The 20,124-nt window shown below is 31.9% G+C and overlaps 3 protein-coding genes across 8 annotated transcripts; 2 read left to right on the forward strand and 1 right to left on the reverse strand.

Moving 5' to 3' along the window:
- The first annotated feature begins 8,093 nt into the window (after positions 1–8,093).
- LOC116129801 (steroid 5-alpha-reductase DET2-like) lies at positions 8,094–9,607 on the forward strand. The gene is made up of 2 exons (XM_031415532.1): positions 8,094–8,192; positions 9,096–9,607. Exons 1-2 carry the CDS (start codon positions 8,094–8,096, stop codon positions 9,564–9,566), a joined length of 570 nt encoding a protein of 189 aa, XP_031271392.1. The 3' UTR covers positions 9,567–9,607.
- Positions 9,608–11,806: 2,199 nt separating this feature from the next.
- LOC116129843 (very-long-chain enoyl-CoA reductase-like) lies at positions 11,807–13,349 on the forward strand. Of its 2 annotated transcripts, none has more exons than XM_031415574.1 (2): positions 11,807–12,219; positions 12,790–13,349. In XM_031415574.1, the coding sequence occupies exons 1-2, from the start codon at positions 11,902–11,904 to the stop codon at positions 13,258–13,260; spliced, it is 789 nt and encodes a 262-aa protein (XP_031271434.1). In that variant the 5' UTR covers positions 11,807–11,901; the 3' UTR covers positions 13,261–13,349. The 2 variants fall into 2 exon arrangements, 1 of the variants encoding a protein (XP_031271434.1); XR_004127962.1 differs by lacking the exon at positions 12,790–13,349 and adding an exon at positions 12,310–12,440 and having other exon boundaries at positions 12,080–12,219.
- Positions 12,869–18,571, reverse strand: LOC116129816 (sucrose-phosphatase 2-like). 5 transcript variants are annotated; one of them, XM_031415566.1, is made up of 10 exons: positions 18,460–18,571; positions 18,164–18,244; positions 17,776–18,075; positions 17,249–17,350; positions 16,871–17,065; positions 16,489–16,779; positions 15,524–15,710; positions 14,219–14,265; positions 13,995–14,103; positions 12,869–12,986 (listed from the first exon to the last, which is right to left on the reverse strand). In XM_031415566.1, the coding sequence occupies exons 2-9, from the start codon at positions 18,221–18,223 to the stop codon at positions 14,011–14,013; spliced, it is 1,275 nt and encodes a 424-aa protein (XP_031271426.1). In that variant the 5' UTR covers positions 18,224–18,244; positions 18,460–18,571; the 3' UTR covers positions 12,869–12,986; positions 13,995–14,010. The 5 variants fall into 5 exon arrangements, 4 of the variants coding, with proteins under 4 accessions (XP_031271426.1, XP_031271419.1, XP_031271413.1 ...); XR_004127951.1 differs by lacking the exon at positions 12,869–12,986 and adding an exon at positions 13,476–13,652 and having other exon boundaries at positions 13,737–14,103; XM_031415559.1 differs by lacking the exon at positions 12,869–12,986 and adding an exon at positions 13,476–13,901 and having other exon boundaries at positions 13,999–14,103.
- Positions 18,572–20,124: the final 1,553 nt, after the last annotated feature.

Here is a 20,124-nt window from a genome sequence, read left to right on the forward strand (position 1 = left end):
TTCCAATTAATAGGTGTTATTTGAAATATTTCTTATCAGTCTTAATATGATAATCCCTTAAATTTGGGTCAAGTAAACCATTCATTTTATCACTACAAGCATTTTGGTTTCCACTAAACAATTAGTAGTAAATTGACCATAACTTGCTCAATAAAAATCCAATTAATGAGAGGATTCAATCTTTAGAAACTAGGTAGACAGTGTTCTAATTTGATAAATTATACGCTTAATTTGGATAACTGTAGCCCCACTACCGAATCATTCATTTCATCATCACACACATTTTGGTTTCCACTGAACAGTTAGTAGTAAATTGACCATAACTTGCTCAATAAAAATTCAATTGATGAGAGGTTTGCATCTTTAGAAACTAAACATACATGTCTTTAATTTGGTATATTATATACTTAATTTGGATAACTATAGCCTCACTGTCAAACCATTATTTTTATCATCGCACACATTTCGGTTTCCCCTGTTTCTCGATTTCTACTGAATGATCAGTAGTAAATTGGCCATAACTTACTCAATACAAATCTAATTAATGAGCGGTTTGAATATCTGAAAACTAGATAGATAGGGCTTTAATTTGATATATTATACACTTAATTTGGATAACTATAGACCTACGGCCAAACCATTCTTTTTATCATCACACACATTTTGGTTTCTATTAAATAATCAGTAGTAAATTGACCATAACTTGAACAATAAAACTCAAATTTATAAGAGGTTTGAATATTTAGAAACTATACATACAAAGATTTAATTTGGTATATTATACACTTAATTTGGATAATCTTAGCCCCACTGCTGAACCATTCCTTTTATCATCACACATTTCAGTTTCTACTAATTAGTCAATAGTAAATTGACTATAACTTGCTCAATAAAACTCACATTGATCAGAGGTTTGACTATTTGGAAACTAGACAGATAGGTCTTTAATTTGATATATTATATGCTTAATTTGGATAAATGTCGCCCCACTTCCAAACCATTCATTTTATCATTACACATATTTCGGTTTCCCCTATTTCTTAATTTCCACTGAACAATCAGTAGTAAATTAGCCATAACTTACTCAATAAAAATCTAATTGATGAACGGTTTGAATCTTTGAAAACTAGAAAGATAGAGCTTTAATTTGATATATTATATGATGAATTTGAATAACTATAGACCTACAGCCGAACCATTAATTTTATCATCACACACATAAAACTAATTCAAATTTAGTGATGACAAAGGAAAACAAATATTGATATGCAGATTTAGTTGTATTAGTTCTATCTCTTTTTCTTAATATTTTTTTAATGTTACATACATATATCGAAAACAGTTTGTTGCTAAATATAACAAATTTTATTTGAATCACAAATATTGTCTGATGTTTGTTGCCAAACCATGTAGCTTTAGTAAACCATTTATAATATGCTGAATTATTATTATTATCCTTAAAGGAAAATAAATATTGATACGTAGTTTTAATTGTAATTGTTCTATCTTTTTTTTGTTAATATCTTTTTATATTACATACATATATCATGAAAAGAGGTTGTTGCTTAATATAACTATTTCATTTATTTAACAAATATCAACTGATGTTTGATGTTGAACCATGTAGCTTTAGTAAACCATTCATTTTATCATCACACACATTTAGGTTTCCGCTGAACAATTAGTAGTAAATTGACTATAACTTGATCAATAAAACTCCAATTGATGAGAAGTTTGAATATTTAAATATCAACTGATGTTTGATGTTGAACCATGTAGCTTTAGTAAACCATTCATTTTATCATCACACACATTTAGGTTTCCACTAAACAATCAGTAGTAAATTGATCATAACTTGCTCAATAAAACTCCAATTGATAAGAGGTTTGAATCTTTAGAAACTAGACAGACAGGGTTTTAATATGATATATTATATGCTTAATTTGAATAACTGTAGCCTCACTGTCAAACAATTCATTTTATGTTCACATACATTTCGATTCCCACTTAACAGTCAGTAGTAAATTGACCATAACTTTCTCAATAAAAATCCAATTGATGAGAGAATTGAATCTTTAGAAACTAAACAGATATTGCTTTAATTTTATATATTATACGCTTAATTTGGATAACCATAGCCCCACTGCCGAACCATTCCTTTTATCATCACACATATTTCAACTTCCACTAAACAGTTAGTAGTAAACTAACCATAACTTGCTCAATAAAACTCCAATTGATAAGAGGTTTGAATCTTTGGAAACTAAATATACATGAATTTAATTTGATATATTATATACTTAATTTGGATAACTGAAGCCCCACTATGAAGCCATTCTTTTTATTATCACACACATTTTGATTTCCTTTGTTTCTCTATTTCCACTGAATAGTCAGTAGTAAATTAGCCTTAACTTGCTCAATAAAATTCCAATTGATTAGCGGTTTGAATCTTTGGAAACTAGAAAGATAGGGTTTTTATTTGATATATTATACGATGAATTAGGATAACTAGAGACCTGCTGCCAAATCATTCATTTTATCATCACACACATAAAACAAATTCAATTTTAGTGATGACAAAGGAAAACAAATATTGATATGTAGTTTTAATTGTATTTGTTCTATCTCTTTTTGTTGATTTTTGGATTGATTTTGTTGTTTGATTTGTGGGTTTTGTGGGTTTTACAATTATTGTCTTTCTTTAGGATGCTATCATCAAATGCCTTTTTTGCTATAGTTGGTGGTCAATTCTAATTGCAACAAATAGATTTTTGTCACAGAAATGCTTCAATTAAGTTGCCTTAAGATTATATTATTGGAGTTATTTTTGCTTTCTATGTGAGTTCTCTTCTCAACATTCTTGGGTGCGTTTGGTTCAATATTTCTACTCATATTCTCAATCATATTCCCCAAATATTGTTTGGCAAATTATTTGAGAAATATTAGTGTATTTTTTTAATTACTTTTAGACCCCTTAAGTTTATTAATTTCATTAAATACCCCTAGAAAAAAAAGTTTAAAAATTAGTAAAAACACCCCCACCCACCCATACTTGCCAGATTCTAGCAACCACCATCGGTGGTAGCCAGAATCTGTCACAACGACTTACACCACGACCTGAAATGGATGGTTATTCACTGATCTGGCCTTTTCCAGCCAAATCCACAGTGGAAAAGGCTAGATTTAGTCGTCAACAGATGGACCTTTGCGGCAGTCAATGGCCACATCTGGTTGTAGATCTGGCATTTTTCGGCCAGATCCGTGGTGGATCTGGCCGGAAAAGGTCATATCGACGCTTTACGACACAGATCCGACCGGTTTGTGTCGTAACGCAATTTTTTGATCAGATTCTGGCGATGGTGGTCGGAATCTGACATTGCGGGTGATGGGGGTGTTTTTGTTATTTTACACAATTTTTATATATTGGGGTGTTTAATTAAATTAGCAAACCTAAGGGGTTTTTTAGAAATTTTTAAATTTTACCTCGTAATACCCCCTTATTCAACTACCCAATATTATTCCCAAAATCTTATCCAAAATAATAAATCAAATGCAATTTTTTTTTTTAATTTCTAAAATAAAAATAATTCATTTTCTCATTTCAACAATCAAAATCAGTTTTTTCCTTTGACTTTGCAAGTCTCTTACTTAAAAGTTCACATTTTTCAACAAGGTTTCTCTTTCTTTGATTGATTTATAGACTTATTAATAATACTCAATGGGTTATCCTACAATTTTTTTTGCTTTTCTTGACAAAGTTTTAAACTTTGGTTGTAGATTTCAAATGGTGACATATTTGAGAAGAACCATGATGATATAGACTTTGAGTTCAATTTGTGGATATTTTATTTATTGATTTTTTTAATTATCAATTCAATATAAAATGAACTTCAATATAGAAAATATATATTTAAAAGACCAAAAAACCAATAATAATGTAAAAAAATATATAATAAACATATATGTGCAACGCAACTTGAAAATGAATATAAGTTATAGAAATTGCGGAAGGCCAGTATAAATTTTAAGTTTAAATAGTTGATTTTGATAATATTCAGGTGATCTTAAATATCATACACGATTTACTACAAAATACTGACATCGAATATTAAAGACATGTCTGCAAAAATAATATCAATTGTACAAGGTGATGATCCTGAAAATATAATTAAACCATATAATATTCATGTGATCTTCTCAAGTTTGATGAATGATTTAATGACATCTACCTATAATTGATATTAATAATTATGTCAAAAATAAAGACTTGAAGAAGGAGGAAAAACATACTCTATTTCTTCTTGTGATATTTATTGAATAAGGAAGACATAAATAAATAGGTAACAAGGGTGAGACAATTCCGGAAAGGAATATCTCTTAAAGGAAAAAATAAAAATAATCAAGAAGATTTGACAATTAGGAATTCAATCTTCTCGTAAAAGGAAAAGAATACTTAAGAAAATAAAAAACTCCTAAAAAACAAGATACACTAGCTAATACATAATAAGGAAACAAAACAACCAAATAAACACAATCAACGGCTTGACTTTCAACACTCCCCCTCAAGCCGATGTATAGATGTTGATCATACCAAGTTTCTCTATAAAGTCTTCGAAGTTGGCTCGAGCAAGAGTTTTTATGAGAATATATGCAGTTTGATCGGTTGTCGGAGTGTAGCTAACCTTAAAAATTCATTCTTCAATCTTTTCTTTAATAAAATGTCGATCTATCTCCACATGCTTAGTTCGATCATGATGAACCAGATTCTTGGCTATCCTGATGGCAGCTTGATTATCACATTATAATTACATAGGATGCTCCAAGGTGACCTTTAATTCTAATAATAATCTTTGTAACCAAATTCCTTCACAAATTCCCTGTGCCATAGTTGAAATTCTGCTTCTGCGCTACTACGGGTTACAACTGATTGCTTGTTACTTCTCAAAGTCACCAAGTTTCCCCACACATAAGAACAATATCCAGAAGTTGATCGTCGATCTGTAATGGATCCTGCCCAATATGCATCTGAATAAACTTCGATATTTCTCTTAGAAGTTCTTGAGAATAATAGACTCTTACCCGGAGTCATCTTGAGATATTTCATAATTCTATATACAGCAATCATATGTCTCTCAGTCGGGCAATTCATGAACTGGTTGACTACACTGACGGAGAAACCGATGTCAAGTCTAGTATGGGAAAGATAGATGAGTTTCCCCACAAGGCATTGATACCGTCCCTTGTCGATAGGAACACTCCCATCATTAACTTCAAGCTTGACTGTTGGATCCATGGGGGTCTCGACAGACTTACAACCAAGCATTCCTATTTCACTCAACAAATCCAGAACATACATACGTTGGGAGACAGAGATGCCTTTCCTTGACCTACCAATTTCCATCCCCAAGAAGTACTTGAGATTCCCTAGGTCCTTGACCTCAAATTCTTTATCCAAGAATTGTTTGAGAAGTCTAATTTCTTTCTCATGGTCACCTGTTAGAATGATGTCATCCACATAAACAATAATAATGGCCATCTTCCCTTCAGGAAAGTGCTTCACAAATAAAGTATGGTCAGATTGACATTGGGAATATCCATAACCTTTTACTGCTTTAGTAAATCTCTCAAACTATGTCCGTGGAGATTGCTTGAGTCCATACAAGGATTTTCGAAGTCTATAAACCTTGTTGGAGTTAGATGATGTCTCAAGCCCATCAGGAATATCCATATAGACTTCTTCCTCTAGATCACCATTAAGGAAGACATTCTTCACATCCAGTTGATGCAAATACCAATTAAGGTTAGCTGCCAAAGATAAAAGTACACGAACAGTGTTGAGCTTGGCAACTGGAGCAAAAGTTTCCTAATAGTCAATGCCATAGGATTGGGTGAATCATTTGGCAACCAAACGAGCTTTATACCTGTCCACACTACCATCTGCCTTATATTTCACTGTGAAGATCCACTTACACCTAATAGTTTTCTTACCCCTCAAAAGATCAGTAATTTCCCAAGTTCCATTCTTTCTTAGTGCCTGAATCTCTTCATTAACGGCAACCTTCCACTTAGGACACTCAAAGGCTTCCTGAATATTGCGAGAAACTTGTATCTCTATAAGACTACTAGTGAAAGCACGAAAAGAAGGTGACAAACCATCATATGAAATAAAGTTTCCAATGGGATGTTGAGAGCATTACCGAACCCCTTTTCTCCAAGCTATGGGCATATTTAAAATCTTATTTTCTAACTCAAAATCAACAGAACAATCTAAGTCAGAACTATTACCTGGAATTTTGGGAGGATTAGGACTTGGTTCAGCTTCATGGTTTTGTTGAGAAAGTGCTCTTTCCTCTGTTTCCTCTTGGATGTGCTCCGTATCCCGCAAATCAACAATGAACTCGGTGTTTTTGGTAGGTTGAGGTTGACTAAATGACTCTAGAGGAATGTGATTTTCTGTGTGGTGATGGGTGACTATAGGAATGACTCAAAGTCCCAACATTGATATTCTTGAGCTGAGTTATCCCCTTGAATATCAGTTTTGGGGTAGTATGGCTGATTCTCAAAAAAGGTGGCATCCATTGAATTGTAGAATTTTCTTGTGACAGGAGAGTAACACTTATATCCTTTTTGATTTGTTGAATACCCACGGAAGATGCACTTGAGTGACTTAGGATCAAGTTTACTTTTATATTGTTGATGGACATGGACAAAGACAGAGCATCCAAAAATTTTAGGTGGAATAATGGAAATGAGACAAGTAGTAAGAAAAGATTTTAGAATTGTTTGACATGGTGTTTGAAATTTTAGCACCCTAGATGGCATCCTATTGATAAGATATGCTGTTGTAAGAACAGCTTCCCCCCAGAAGAATTTAGGTACATTTGTGGAGAACATTAGCAACCTAGCTACCTCTGACAAATGTCTATTTTTCCTTTTAGCGACTTCGTTTTGTTATGGGGTATCTACACAGGAACTGAAGTGAACTATCCCTTCTTTTAATAGGAATTCCCTTAGAACGACGTTGAAGTAATCTCTAGCATTGTCAGACTTTAGGATTTGGATTTGTGACTGGAATTGGGTATGAATCATATTTTTGAAATTTTTAAAGATTTGACTTGTTTCTGATTTGTCTTTCATAAGAAACATCCAGGTTAATCTAGTATGATCATCTATGAATGAGACAAACCACCTAGCACTTGTTACATTTTTTATTTTTGACGGACCCCAGATATAGCTGTGAATCATAGAGAATGGTCTCGATGCTTTATAAGGTTGAATAGGAAAATGAGATCAGACATGTTTGGATAATTGACAGATTTCGAACATGTTTTGATAATTGACAGATTTCACATTCAAGAGATTTTGGATTTTTATTAAATAACGAAGGAAATAAAGGTTTGAGGTACATAAAATTGGGATGATCTAAATGATAGAGCCATAACATAATAGTACTATCATTATTTTGATGAAATACTGAAAAACAACTAACTTTAACTGCCTTTTGAGGTTGTTCTTGTGAAAGTGGGCACTCCTTAAAGATATAGAGTCCAGAGCACTCCTCAGCATTGCCAATCGTCTTCCCCAAATCCAAATCCTGAAATTCACAATGAGTGGAGAAAAAATTAGTAACACACCTCATTTCCTTAGTAAGTTTACTAATTGACAACAAATTGCAGTCCAAGTTAGGAACAAGAAGAACAGAATTGAGTGTAATATCCTTTGATAACACAACTAAACTTGTACCAGTAACCTTTGATAGTTAACCATCTGCTATTCTAATGGTTAAATTATTTGGACATGAGTTAAATGTATTAAAAACCGTTGCATCCCCCGTCATATGATTAGATGCTCTTGAGTCCACAATCCAGGGTTTGTCTTGTTTCTTATACATAGAAAAAACGCTCATAGAATTACCTTTGTGAGCCAGGGTTCCAGAACCAATGACATGATTTGAAGACGAACCGGTTTGTGACTGAGTAGACAAAAGAGAAGACAATAATTTTTTAAGCATATCCATTTGTTCCTTATTAAAAGGACTTACTTCAGGTGATGGTGGCTCCATATTGTGAACAAAAGGAGATGAAGGAACAATGATGCCCGAAGAAGTTGAGGAAGAATTACTTTCTGTAACCATACTGGAGGCTGGTCCGTATTTGGGCATGAAGATTTGGAAGACCAAAAGATACCGAGTAGGAAAAACTCGATGATGAAGATTAAAGATACAAGATTAAACCTGCTCTGATACCATGTAGAAAATAAAGACTTGAAGAAGGAGGAAAAACAGACTCTATTTCTTCTTGTGATATTTTATTGAATAAACAAGACATAAATAAATAAGTAAAAAGTGTGAGACAAATCCAGAAAGGAATCTCTCTTAAAGGAAAAAATAAAAATAAATCAAGAAGATTTGGCAGTTAGGAATTCAATATTCTTGTAAAAGGAAAAGAATAATTAAGAAAATAAAAAACTCCCAAAATAATAAAAAACAAGATACACTAGCTAATACATAATAAGGAAACAAAACAATCAAATAAATACAGTCAATTGCTTGACTTTCAACAAATTATATAGGTACAATTATTAATTTTATCTTAACACAAGTTTGTATATATATAAAATTTATATTTACTTTAAAATTTGTATTATTTAACAATTATTATATTTTAATCTAATTAGTTTATTTTGTTAGAATAAATTTGTTTACAATCTATTTTAAAAACATTGAATAAACATATGCGCAGGTCTCATGTCTAATTAAAATTATTCTTTTAAATATAAAATTATTAATATTATCTTTTAAGATACTAAACCCAAATATGGATTGATCCATTAAGAACCCATTTGTTCAATTGTAAAATATGTCTATTTATAATTATCTTTCAACAAAATCACCTTAGAAAATTAGTTTGACAACATAAGGTATTTTTAACAATAACTTATGAACTATAATGACACTAGCCTTTAAGTGTCGACATAAATTAATTATTAAATAATAAAAATATTTAAAATACNATTAAATGCTTTGGTGTTATGTTATATATTATGTGTTTTGATAACATTATTGAGCTGATAACATTGTTTTGCATCGTTAGGTGCTTTTCATTCACAAATACAGTGGTGGAGTGATTCTTGATTCTGCAATTCTTATCGGTACATTTTATTTCTCGATCACTGCGACGATGATATATTTTCAACACCTATCAGAAGGATTACCGGAGCCAAGAATCGATTTGAAGTATGTTGGGATTATTGTGTTCTTGTTGGGAATAAGTGGTAACTTGTATCACCATTACCTGCTTTCAAAAATGAGAAAAGATGGAGAAAAACAATACAAGATTCCTAAGGGAGGTTTATTTGATAAAGTAGTGTGCCCACATTATCTGTTTGAGATAATAACATTTTGGGGGATTTTTCTAATTTCTCAAAATTTGTATGCATTATTTTGTGCTTTAGGTATAAGTTTTTACTTGATGGGAAGGAGTTATGCTACTAGGAAATGGTACCTCTCCAAATTTGACATTTTCCCACAAGATGTAAAGGCTGTCTTTCCATATGTTTTCTAGAAAAATATAATTGTTATTTAAGTTTCACAAAATTTCGATGTAAGCCCTCTTTATCAATAAATTAATTTTATTTTAATAATCCTTTTCTAAGAAAAATAATTTCTTTGTAAGCCCTCTTTATCACCAAATTTTGATTCAAACAGATTTTCTGAAATTTTATGTAGCAGTGATTGATGAGTAAGGGAATCAGAGAGAACAATCAAGAAAAGTTTGGGGGTGGGGAGGGAGAAATGTGGAAACCCACAAAACCTAACCTTTGCAAAAATATGTTATTTATCAATATATACAATTAATTAATATTTCAATTAAAAAAAAAAAAAGAGTTTGAGAATTTTTTAGTATGGGCCAAGAGTGTGTATTGATATTATGCTCTTGGGGATCCCCCATCCCCACTTCTAAAAATAAATGCCAGACAGAGAGCTTAAGCTGGCATATCACATCTAAGTGGATGGTACAGATCCTTAATACATATACAAGAAAGTTAAGCACATGTTGGTCCTTATATTCGACCACAGTACTTTTAGGTCCAATAAAATTCATAAGTAACACTCAGATTTTTATTAGTTTAGGAAAAATTTGAATATTTTTTTGTATAAGTCCAAAATACACTTAGTTCGTTAATTATTATTTGTCTTATAATCAACATAAATTTTCTAAATTTTTAATATACTTCACAAATTTTTTGTCATTTACATAAGACAAGATAATGAGTATTTTCAAAAAAAATTATTAAATAATGGCAAGAACCAAACTGTTACTTTTAGTTTCTAGTGGACTTAATTTAGCAGACTAAACCTCTGGGACTAAATGTAGTTAACTCTATCTAGATAAGTCATGGGAGAATACTCATTACACCCCTAAAACTCGAAAAACTGACTTTTTCTTCCCATAACTACAAAAATTACCAAGAACACCCCATGCCGTTAGTTTTTTCCATTAAAATGGATGGCGTCAAGGGCAGGATTGACATTTCCAGTTAAACTTGCCTTTTGAATAAATTGTTACATAACAGGTTCGAACCTTTGACAATACAAAATTAAATCAGTACGCTACTTTGCTAAACACATTTTATGCAAATGTTTAATAACATAATGTTATAATTAAGCAATAAAGAAGGAATAAGGGTATCAATTAAAATTTAAATATATTAACAACTTCTGTGAAATTATTTTGTAGTTAATATAAATTTAATATATTTAGACTAAAATTGGAATATTAAATTTTTTTGGTTACTAAGAGTGTCCAAATCAGTTTACGTGCACCTTAACTAGTCTTTCGACCTTGAATAAGGCTTTTGAAAGAAGGTAAACCCTGCAGTCTGTGGCCAACAATATTAATAACTATTCTTGTGATTCGAACTTGAGACCACAAAGGAGCATATCCTTTGCCACTCGGTTAATCCATTGTTGGTTATTATATATTAAATTTTACATTTAACAATATTTGAAAAATATTAAATTTAATATATTTAAAGTTCCTGTAAAATTTAATATATTTAAATTTTCAATAAGAGAATTTTATTAAAATAATATTATACTTTTAAATTTAAAATTTAACAAAATACAAAAAAAAAAAAAAGAAGAAAAAGAAATCTGGCTATTCTTGAAATCGTAGTGTATGATCACCTTCTTTTTTTAATTTTATATTTCAATTTTATCTTATGTTAAAATTTTCTCCTATCTTTTCCAAAAAAAAAAAAAAAAAAAAAATTGTCTCCCACCTTTATAAGAAAAAACAGATTTTTTTTTTTTTCTGAATTAGTTTAACTTGAATTTTAAATTTACTGTATTATTAATTTTAAATCTATTTTATTGTCAATATTAAATATATTTTAACATAAATTAAGTATAATACTGTTTCATTATGTTATATATTTATTGTTGCGGTATATAAATATTGAAGATGTGTAGTAGCGTCGTTGAGTATACCAATTTTATATTTGCGTTCAAAAGTTTGAGTCGTTTATATAACATTTTTTTTAAAATGATAATTTTGCAGGGGTAACATGGTCAAGTTATTAATAAATGATGGGTAAATTTGTAATTTGAATGGTCAAACATGGTTTTCCATCTATTTTAATGGGAAAAGACAAACGATAAGGGGTGTTTTTGATAGTTTCCGTACTTATGGGATGCACAGATCAATTTTTCGAGTTTCAGGGGTGCAATTTCTCCCTAATAAGTCAGGGATATATCTTCTTTATTTTATCTTTTTAATTTTATAATTCCTCTTAAACTGAACATCAAATTTGAACGCAAATCAAACAAGTCAACGTCTCTTCTTCTTCAAAATTTCCGCCCCTATCGAATTTCAGAGAGATAGAGAAGCAGAAGCGATGTTGCTGATGGACAATTCAATCATCACACCGCCTTCTTTCTTGATCACAGCCATGTCTGTGTTGAGTTTGGTGTCATTAGTATTCTTGGGGTGCTCAGAAATCATGGGAAAGCACCTGAAATATTCAAAGTTTTGGAATGTTAATAATTCTGGGAAATCACAGGTTAAACTTTCCAGTAGAACTGGGATGCTTATATTTTATACACCTGCAGTTTTGGCCGGTCTTGCTTCTTTCTGGATCTTCCCTCATCAGGGTTTCAGGTTTCTGCTGCTCACTTCTGCTCTTACCTTCCATTTCTTCAAAAGAGACTTCGAGGTAATCTTCATATTTAATAATTTTACAGACATTCATTTCTTCAATATTCCTATATGTATATATTGTGATTTATACTTATCTTTTCGCAAGGAGTTGAAATCCGAAGTTTAGAATGATGTAAATGTTAAGATTTTATTCAACAAGCTTTGGAAGGAATTCCGGGGGCCTATGAGAATTTAGAAGTCAGATGCTTTGACAGAGAAAACAATCCATAATTAACTGATTTTGGAGATCGAGTCATTAGCAGTTAAAAAACCCTCTCCTACTTTTGTGAGAGTCGAAGCCCCAAAAGGAGAATTGAGAATTTTTTTGATAGGAGATCAGAGTGGTCTTCCTTGGAGATGGAAAATTCGCCCACCAGGTTTTATCAATGCAAATTTTTCCTCGATTAGTTAAAAGAATGAAATTGGCTGATATTATGACAATATCCATATGCCTAAACAAAATTCAAGATGCAACTAATAATTTTCATGTTATATATAAACTTTCGACATTATATGTTTACATTTGATGTTATATGTTATGTGTTTTCTGATAACATTATGGAATCGACAAACATTGTTCTACTAGGTGCTTTTCATTCACAAATACAGTGGTGGAGTGATTCTTGATTCTGCAATTCTTATCGGTGCATTGTATTTCGCGGCCACTGCAATGATGATATATTTTCAACACCTATCAGAAGGATTACCAGAGCCAAGAATCGATTTGAAGTATGTTGGGATGGTTGTGTTCTTATTGGGAATAAGTGGTAACTTCTATCACCACTACCTGCTTTCAAAAATGAGAGAAGATGGTGAAAAACAATACAAGATTCCTAAGGGAGGTTTGTTTGATAGAATAGTGTGCCCACATTATCTGTTTGAGATATTAACATTTTGGGGGATTTTTCTAATTTCTCAAAATTTGTATGCATTATGTTGTGCTTTAGGTGTAAGTTTTTACTTGATGGGAAGGAGTTATGCTACTAGGAAATGGTACCTTTCTAAATTTGAGAATTTCCCACAAGATGTAAAAGTTGTCTTTCCATATGTTTTTTAGACAATGAGGGAAATTAAGTTAGGAAATAAACAAGATTTGTTTGTATAGGTTATATAAATGATGTATAATTTGATTTTACACTTGTATTACGTATATTTGTTTTTAATTTTTTACTAGATTTGAGTTTGCTTCCTTCATCAAAAACTTCAAATAAGAGATACGATAGAAAACTAATAGAGGAAAAATCAAAGCATTATTGAATGCAATTCGTTCGTTTAAACTAATACATACAATTACAACAGTTATTTTTCAAACAGATAATCCAGCTTTCATCTATTTATTTCAAGTACAATCACTTACATAACTTGTCTCTTATAAACTCAAGGAACAGCGAAGTTAAGAGCAACACCATGATTACTTCATGGTTTATAAACTAGACATCAATACAAGAACTGCAGAATATTGTTGTTAATTAGGGTAGACTGAAAGAGTTATTAAGAAATGACTAAATTTATTAGACCTTTACATTACATTACCTTGTTTCATACTGTAGCTTTTGCAATTTTTGGTCTTAAAATTCCAGTAGCAAAGATTATTGGCTCAATAGATGGCGATAATGCTTGCCGAAGGCTTAAATCATTTGTTTCTAAGGTAACAAGGATGTGGACTGGGGATGAGGAGGACTGACATGAGAATCTTGCCTGGCTAAGGGGAGTAAAGAAAGGAAGGAGAGAAATTGAGAACTGGTATATGCTTTTTACAATACTGTATGTCATGTCTGGAAAATTATGTACTTACCTAGTTGGTAAACTATAGAATCCATGTAGTTTGATCTTCTGGTCCTGAACCCTCCAGCCAAGTCTGATGAATATGCATCCATGTGAATCCATCCGGTACCATGGCCTGCCAAATCCATGATAGGACACTCAAATATAATAAATAAATTATGTATTTCTGGAAACATCATCATGCGGAAATGACATCCAAAGGAATAGAAGGAACTAATTTTCAGAAATACCTTTGAATTCAGTAAAACAGTGGTTAGACAGCATTGCCGCTCCACTCCTGCAAGAATTTATACAACTTTAATGTTAAAAAGCCAAAAAAAAGATTCAAAATAGTTTAAACTGAAATATATGATAACATAATGCTATGCATTCCAAGCATACACCAGAATTTTCATCCGAAGTGATGTATCTTTCTAAAATAGCACAAAAGTATATATTATAGGTTGATGTGGTAAATGATATGGTAGTATCCTGTAAGATGACATCACTTAAGATGAAAAATTAGCGATACTATTCAATATGTATAGCATTACTTCTATAATAATCACGACAAAACCCAATAATAACATTCTATAAAGGGGCATGAAAGGCGATTTCTCCTAATATTCAACAATACTAGTTTGTGTGGCTGTTCAATAATCAGAAAGTCAACAGACTAACTATCACGCTATAAATGCAAATATGAAATATAAAGGTAATTATAAGATGAATCTGGGAAACTAAATTTGACTTTTCTTGTTGCTGCACTCATAAATAGAAGTTCATATGTACTCAATTTTGACCTAAAAGGAAATGTTGTTGAGGAAACTTCAAGAATCACAGTACTTAAAATAAGACCAAGGCTCCTTGCAAACTAACAAATCAATTGGTTAAAAATATATTCTTTGAATGGTTATAAATCTAGAAGAAACTTCCCAATTAGCAGCAACTTTATAACAGGGCTCAAATGCACCTGCAGATAGCCTAAAGGACTACTTATGACAGAACAGCAATTAAGAAAAAAATGTCACACCATGGCTTATGAAGGCTCTTTGATCCTACAAATTACTAATTATTTTCCAGTATGAAATGGAAGCTATCTGTTTCTATCATTATGTTATTGATAACTGAAAGTGTGTTACTTATAAATTAGGCATTACATTACTGAATTATAGAATAGCTATCAAGTTTATTGCTTTTCCTTAACTTTCATAGATGTAAGTGATTGACAAAGCAATTTGGATCAACAAATGCATGCCTACTCCAGAACAAAGCTCCAGTTCTTAACTACACTTATTTTGCACTACCAGTGAATCAAAATGATGCAAAATGATCAGAAAATTAGTAAATTCCCTATTTAGAATAAGCAACTAGGCTGATGTCGTGATTAAGAGGTCTCAATTTACAAGCATTGTAGAATAAGCAACATAGACCACACAAAGCCCCATTCCTCATTTACTTGTAAAGAGTGGACTACAATAGAAGATGAATAAAGTACAGAGATTGCAAAAGCATATGCTCTAAAAAGCCAAAATATAAGACCATGCAAATCTCACCAGATAACTCCCACTTATCAAACTTCACAAGCCATACATCTGAACCAATCTGTGCAGAGGAAACTCGATCCACCCATACTCGATATTGCTTTCCTTGCTTATCTCCATACAATCCTGCTATCAAATCTATGGATTGATGTAATGATCGTTCAATTCCAGAGGGATGGACAAAAATGCCAATTGAATCCTGAGGGAAAAAAATATAAAAAATCACACTAAGCAATCAAATGCTGGTGCTTGGCCAAACTGAAACTAACTACTCCAAGGTTGGCAAAAGATGCACTATCTGAAAATTTGCAAGGTAACTGAGGCCTCCCAAACTTCAAATCATATGATGCTATAAAGTGATCAGTTTCGAGGTCCACAAAAAATTAAATATGCATTGCAAAAAGATCCAGTATGAACTGGTCAGGAATCGAAGTTGTAAAATCTTTATCTCATTTGGAGAATCACATATTTCTCTATATATATTTTCATCTGATCTTAACTTCAGAACACATTTATGCTCAACGGAACTCTCTTCTTTCATGATCATGGCCCCGTTAAATTGCTCACAGTTTCCCTTACCAACTAACTGATCAGGTGTGTGCAAGAAAAACAACAAAAAAATCCGATCCAAATTAACCTAGTTGGTTAGGGTCAATTACAAGGATGCTGTTTCATCATATGCCCACCCTATTTTGTCGACTCAAGTGAATCAACACAGCCCATTGATTCCCACAACTTAATTCAAGTCACGTATGTCATTCTCCTAGTTTACTAATTTCCAAACCTAGATGTAACAGTAGTCAAAATTCTCTTATTAAAAAAAAGAGTAGCCAAATTCTTCCTATGACCAAAAAATAAAAAATGGCTCTCTGGAAATCAAAATGCTTCCTGCATTACAATACCCAATAAAATGCAATTTAATATAAATATCAAAATAAAATAAGGCTTTTAAAAGAAAAATTAGGAAAAGAACTTACAAAGACCAATCTTAAGTTTTGCATATAGAACTCGGATTTCTCAACTTCTGCACGTCGCCATCTCTCATAAAACAAATAAAACTTCACAACTTGATGACCCGGACTGAATATGTCCACTTTGCATGTTTGGAAATCTCTTATATCTCTTGGAGATACATTTGGGCCAAGACCAAAATATCCAATGGCTTGTATAATTCCAGCAGCACATCTCTCAGTTGCATGAATTATATTGGGATTGTTCTTTGCATTTTCTTCATACCACTGCAACAATTCTTCTTGTGCATTGCTGACCTGCATATTCAAGGCATCAGTAGCAGCAAACTAATGATGATGATACAAAATAAGAATTATATGAACAGAGAGAAGCTTATAAGATACAAACCATCACACCATATACTTCAGGAATGCCAAATAGTTCTGCATCATTCCCAGAGTCACCACAGACAAGAGTATTAACAGGCATTTTTCCATCGATTCTAAATTTCTTCAGCAAATATGCAAGAGCCTGTCCCTTGCCAGCACCTTTTGGTAATACTTCCAAAGCCGTCCCACTACTAAAAATAATTTTCACATCTAACTGGCCAAAGACAAATTAACACAGACAAGGTATTTATTCAGTTGAAGAATATAAGGCGGCTATGGTATAAAAGCAGAAAATATGATGTGAAATTGCTGCAGATGCTTCAGTATGCAAATAACATTTTGACTTAAAATTGCCCATGATATTGCAAGAATAGGAATGTCAAGGATGCAATCTTACCCCGTGTTTTTCCAGGTGTTCTGACAGAGCTTTCATTACTGCAGAGGCCTTAGACTTTTCGATAAAGAAGCTGACTTTGTGAGGTCGTTGCTCCGTTTCTGACTGCAATAACCCATGAAAGTCCAAACTCTTAAAATGCAATATGCACTTATACATTTCACCAGCTTTGTTGAATATAAAGTCATATTCTTTCACCTCTTAATACTCATAAAATTTCTCGATACTGAAACTGCGAAGCCACTAATTAATTCTAAAAGTGTAAGTGTTCCTATAGTTAAAATACCCCACTCTGACACTGCATTCTATTATAGCAAGACCTTTATTTATATAAGTATATTAGTTACTTATGTAATATCAAGTCAAGCCAACCAAGTGGTCTAGCGTCCCAATCTCCTTTTTGCACTGATCGAGTTATATATAATTTCTGCTTCTTATTGGAATCTGATTGAACCTTGGCAAGTAAGGGCCATTCTGATTTGAATTCTGTTATATATCAACTTAAGTTGTCAATTCGGGTAGAAACCAACCTGAGGGACAAGTTCATGAAACTTGGATGTTTCCTCCAAGACTATGCCCCTGTCCCACTTGTAATTCAGATACTGCTCCCAGCCATCATCTCGTACCATCGATTCGCCATACGCAATCTCAGTTCCCACAGACATAATAGTTATATCAGGAGTCAACAAAGGTTTCTCTTTCCTCAACTGTTTATAAATTGTAGGTGACCTTCCAGTCGAGAAAACAAGCAGAGAATCATGACGGTAACAAGATTCCCACAACGCGTTAAACCTAAGAAGCGAAATGTTCTCTTGATCATCATGATCCACCTAAAACAAAAATAAAACCCACAACGCCAATCAAATTCACTGAAGGATTACAATAAGTAATGAGTCCATCAACAAAAATGTTAATTACCATTGTTAAGTCAAGGTCCGAAACTATCATGAGACGTGCAGAACCATTGAGACGATCCATAATTGTCTAAACCAATAAACTCTGCACACCCATTACAGTTGAGTCAAATAAATTCACATCCTTATCCTCTCTATTATGCATTGCACAATTTCACTCAATTAATAAGAACCTTTCAAGTTCATGAATTAAACAAAATGACAATCAAGAACAAAAAAAATAATATTTCACGTAAAAGTTAAGGGTGCAGTATGCAAATTAAAAGAAAGTTTAAATGTAAGGAAAAGTTTTGTTCGTACCGGGTTTGATGAAAAGCCGAGTATTGTTGGGAAAAGAATGGGAATGAACGAAGATGGAGAAGAAATGAGTGTTTGTGAAATGTTTGTGCTGAAAGTTTGGGAGAGTTTCCAGTTAAATAAGTTGAGATTCCTAGAATGAGACCCAAAACCCATTTAAAATAAACAAGAAAAAATATCCAGAAATTTGAGTGATTTTGAAATTAATCATCTCAAAGCAGTTTTTTTTTTATAAAAATATCCTTAAAATATTATAATGTATAATTAAATTTCCAATTAAAAATGTTGGTTATTATATTGATTCAAGTCTTCAACTATTTTTTAAAAATAATTAATTCAAATATTAATCTAAAATAAAAACCAAACGTTTTGGTTTAATTTTGAAGGAAAAAAAAATTATAAAAAAAGCATTCTTAATATTAAAATGGAGGAATAAGGAGTTTTGTTACTTTTGTAAGTAAAAGATAGTTTAATGTCTATTTTACCATCGGTTTGTATTCCAAATGTCTATTTTACTATCGACTTTAACTAGATTTGGTTCATACTTTCCAAATGTCTATTTTACTATCGACTTTAACTAGATTTGATTCATACTTTGTACGGGGTTAACACTGACGCATTCGGGGGTTAGGAGGCGCTTCGTAAGCCCAATTAGTAATTGGGTTTGTAAATATTTAAAAAGGAGGAATAAGGAGTTTTGTTATTTTTGTAAGGAAAAGATAATTTATATTTCAGATGTTCATTTTACCCTTAACTTTATCTACAATAGTCTATGCATTGTTAGATGTGATTCATACTTTTTACCGGGTTAACGTCAACGCATTCGGGGTGAGGGGGCACTCGATAAGCCCAATTAGTAATTAGGATTTGAATTGTTACCTTCCCTTTTTATTTTTCATTATTTTTTTTAGTTATATTTTGAGGGAATTTTAGCCACCCTTGGGTATAATTGGATCTTAAGATTTGAAAAATAAGAAGGTAACTCCCATACAGGAAAAGACATGGATGAAAAGTTTTTTTAACTAATATGAGATGTTAAATGTTTGAAGTTTGAACTTGCCTAGTTTTGGATGTAGCATATAATGTCTCAAGGTTATGCAGATTTTATTCATAAATAAATAAAATGGATACAAATCTTGTTGAAATTATATGTTACACATACAATCAATCAATCACGAGATATCATGTGAATTTATACAAACATACAAATCTTGTAATTGTTTGATCGTAGATAGACCAAGTCTCTAAAACAATGACTTACTCCTAATAATTTGTATCTTTGATTTGTACAAAAGAAAAGAAAAATAATAATCTTACGCAACACCATTCTAAGAGGATTAGAATGAACTTGGGAAGAAAATGTGTTTAAATCTAACCATCATATCCAGGACCGAAAACACAAGGAAATCTTTTTTTTTTTTTTTTTGATGATCGGGAGTGTCCAAACTAGCTTAGTGCATTATATAATTCTTCGAAACTCTGAAACTATCGATCGGATAAGTTCTAATGAAACCCTTATAGTACCCAAGGAGGACTTGAACTCAGGATCTCTGAATAATATACCCAAGAGTCACTATCGAACCACTACATTAAGGAATCTCTTGAACAGAAAAACATGCCTAAGAATCTCTTCTTTGCTGCCAAAATGTCACCTTAAATATATGTTAA

This window comes from Pistacia vera, unplaced genomic scaffold (assembly GCF_008641045.1).
Source record: "Pistacia vera cultivar Batoury unplaced genomic scaffold, PisVer_v2 Contig106, whole genome shotgun sequence".
NCBI classification, from domain to species: Eukaryota; Viridiplantae; Streptophyta; class Magnoliopsida; order Sapindales; family Anacardiaceae; genus Pistacia; species Pistacia vera.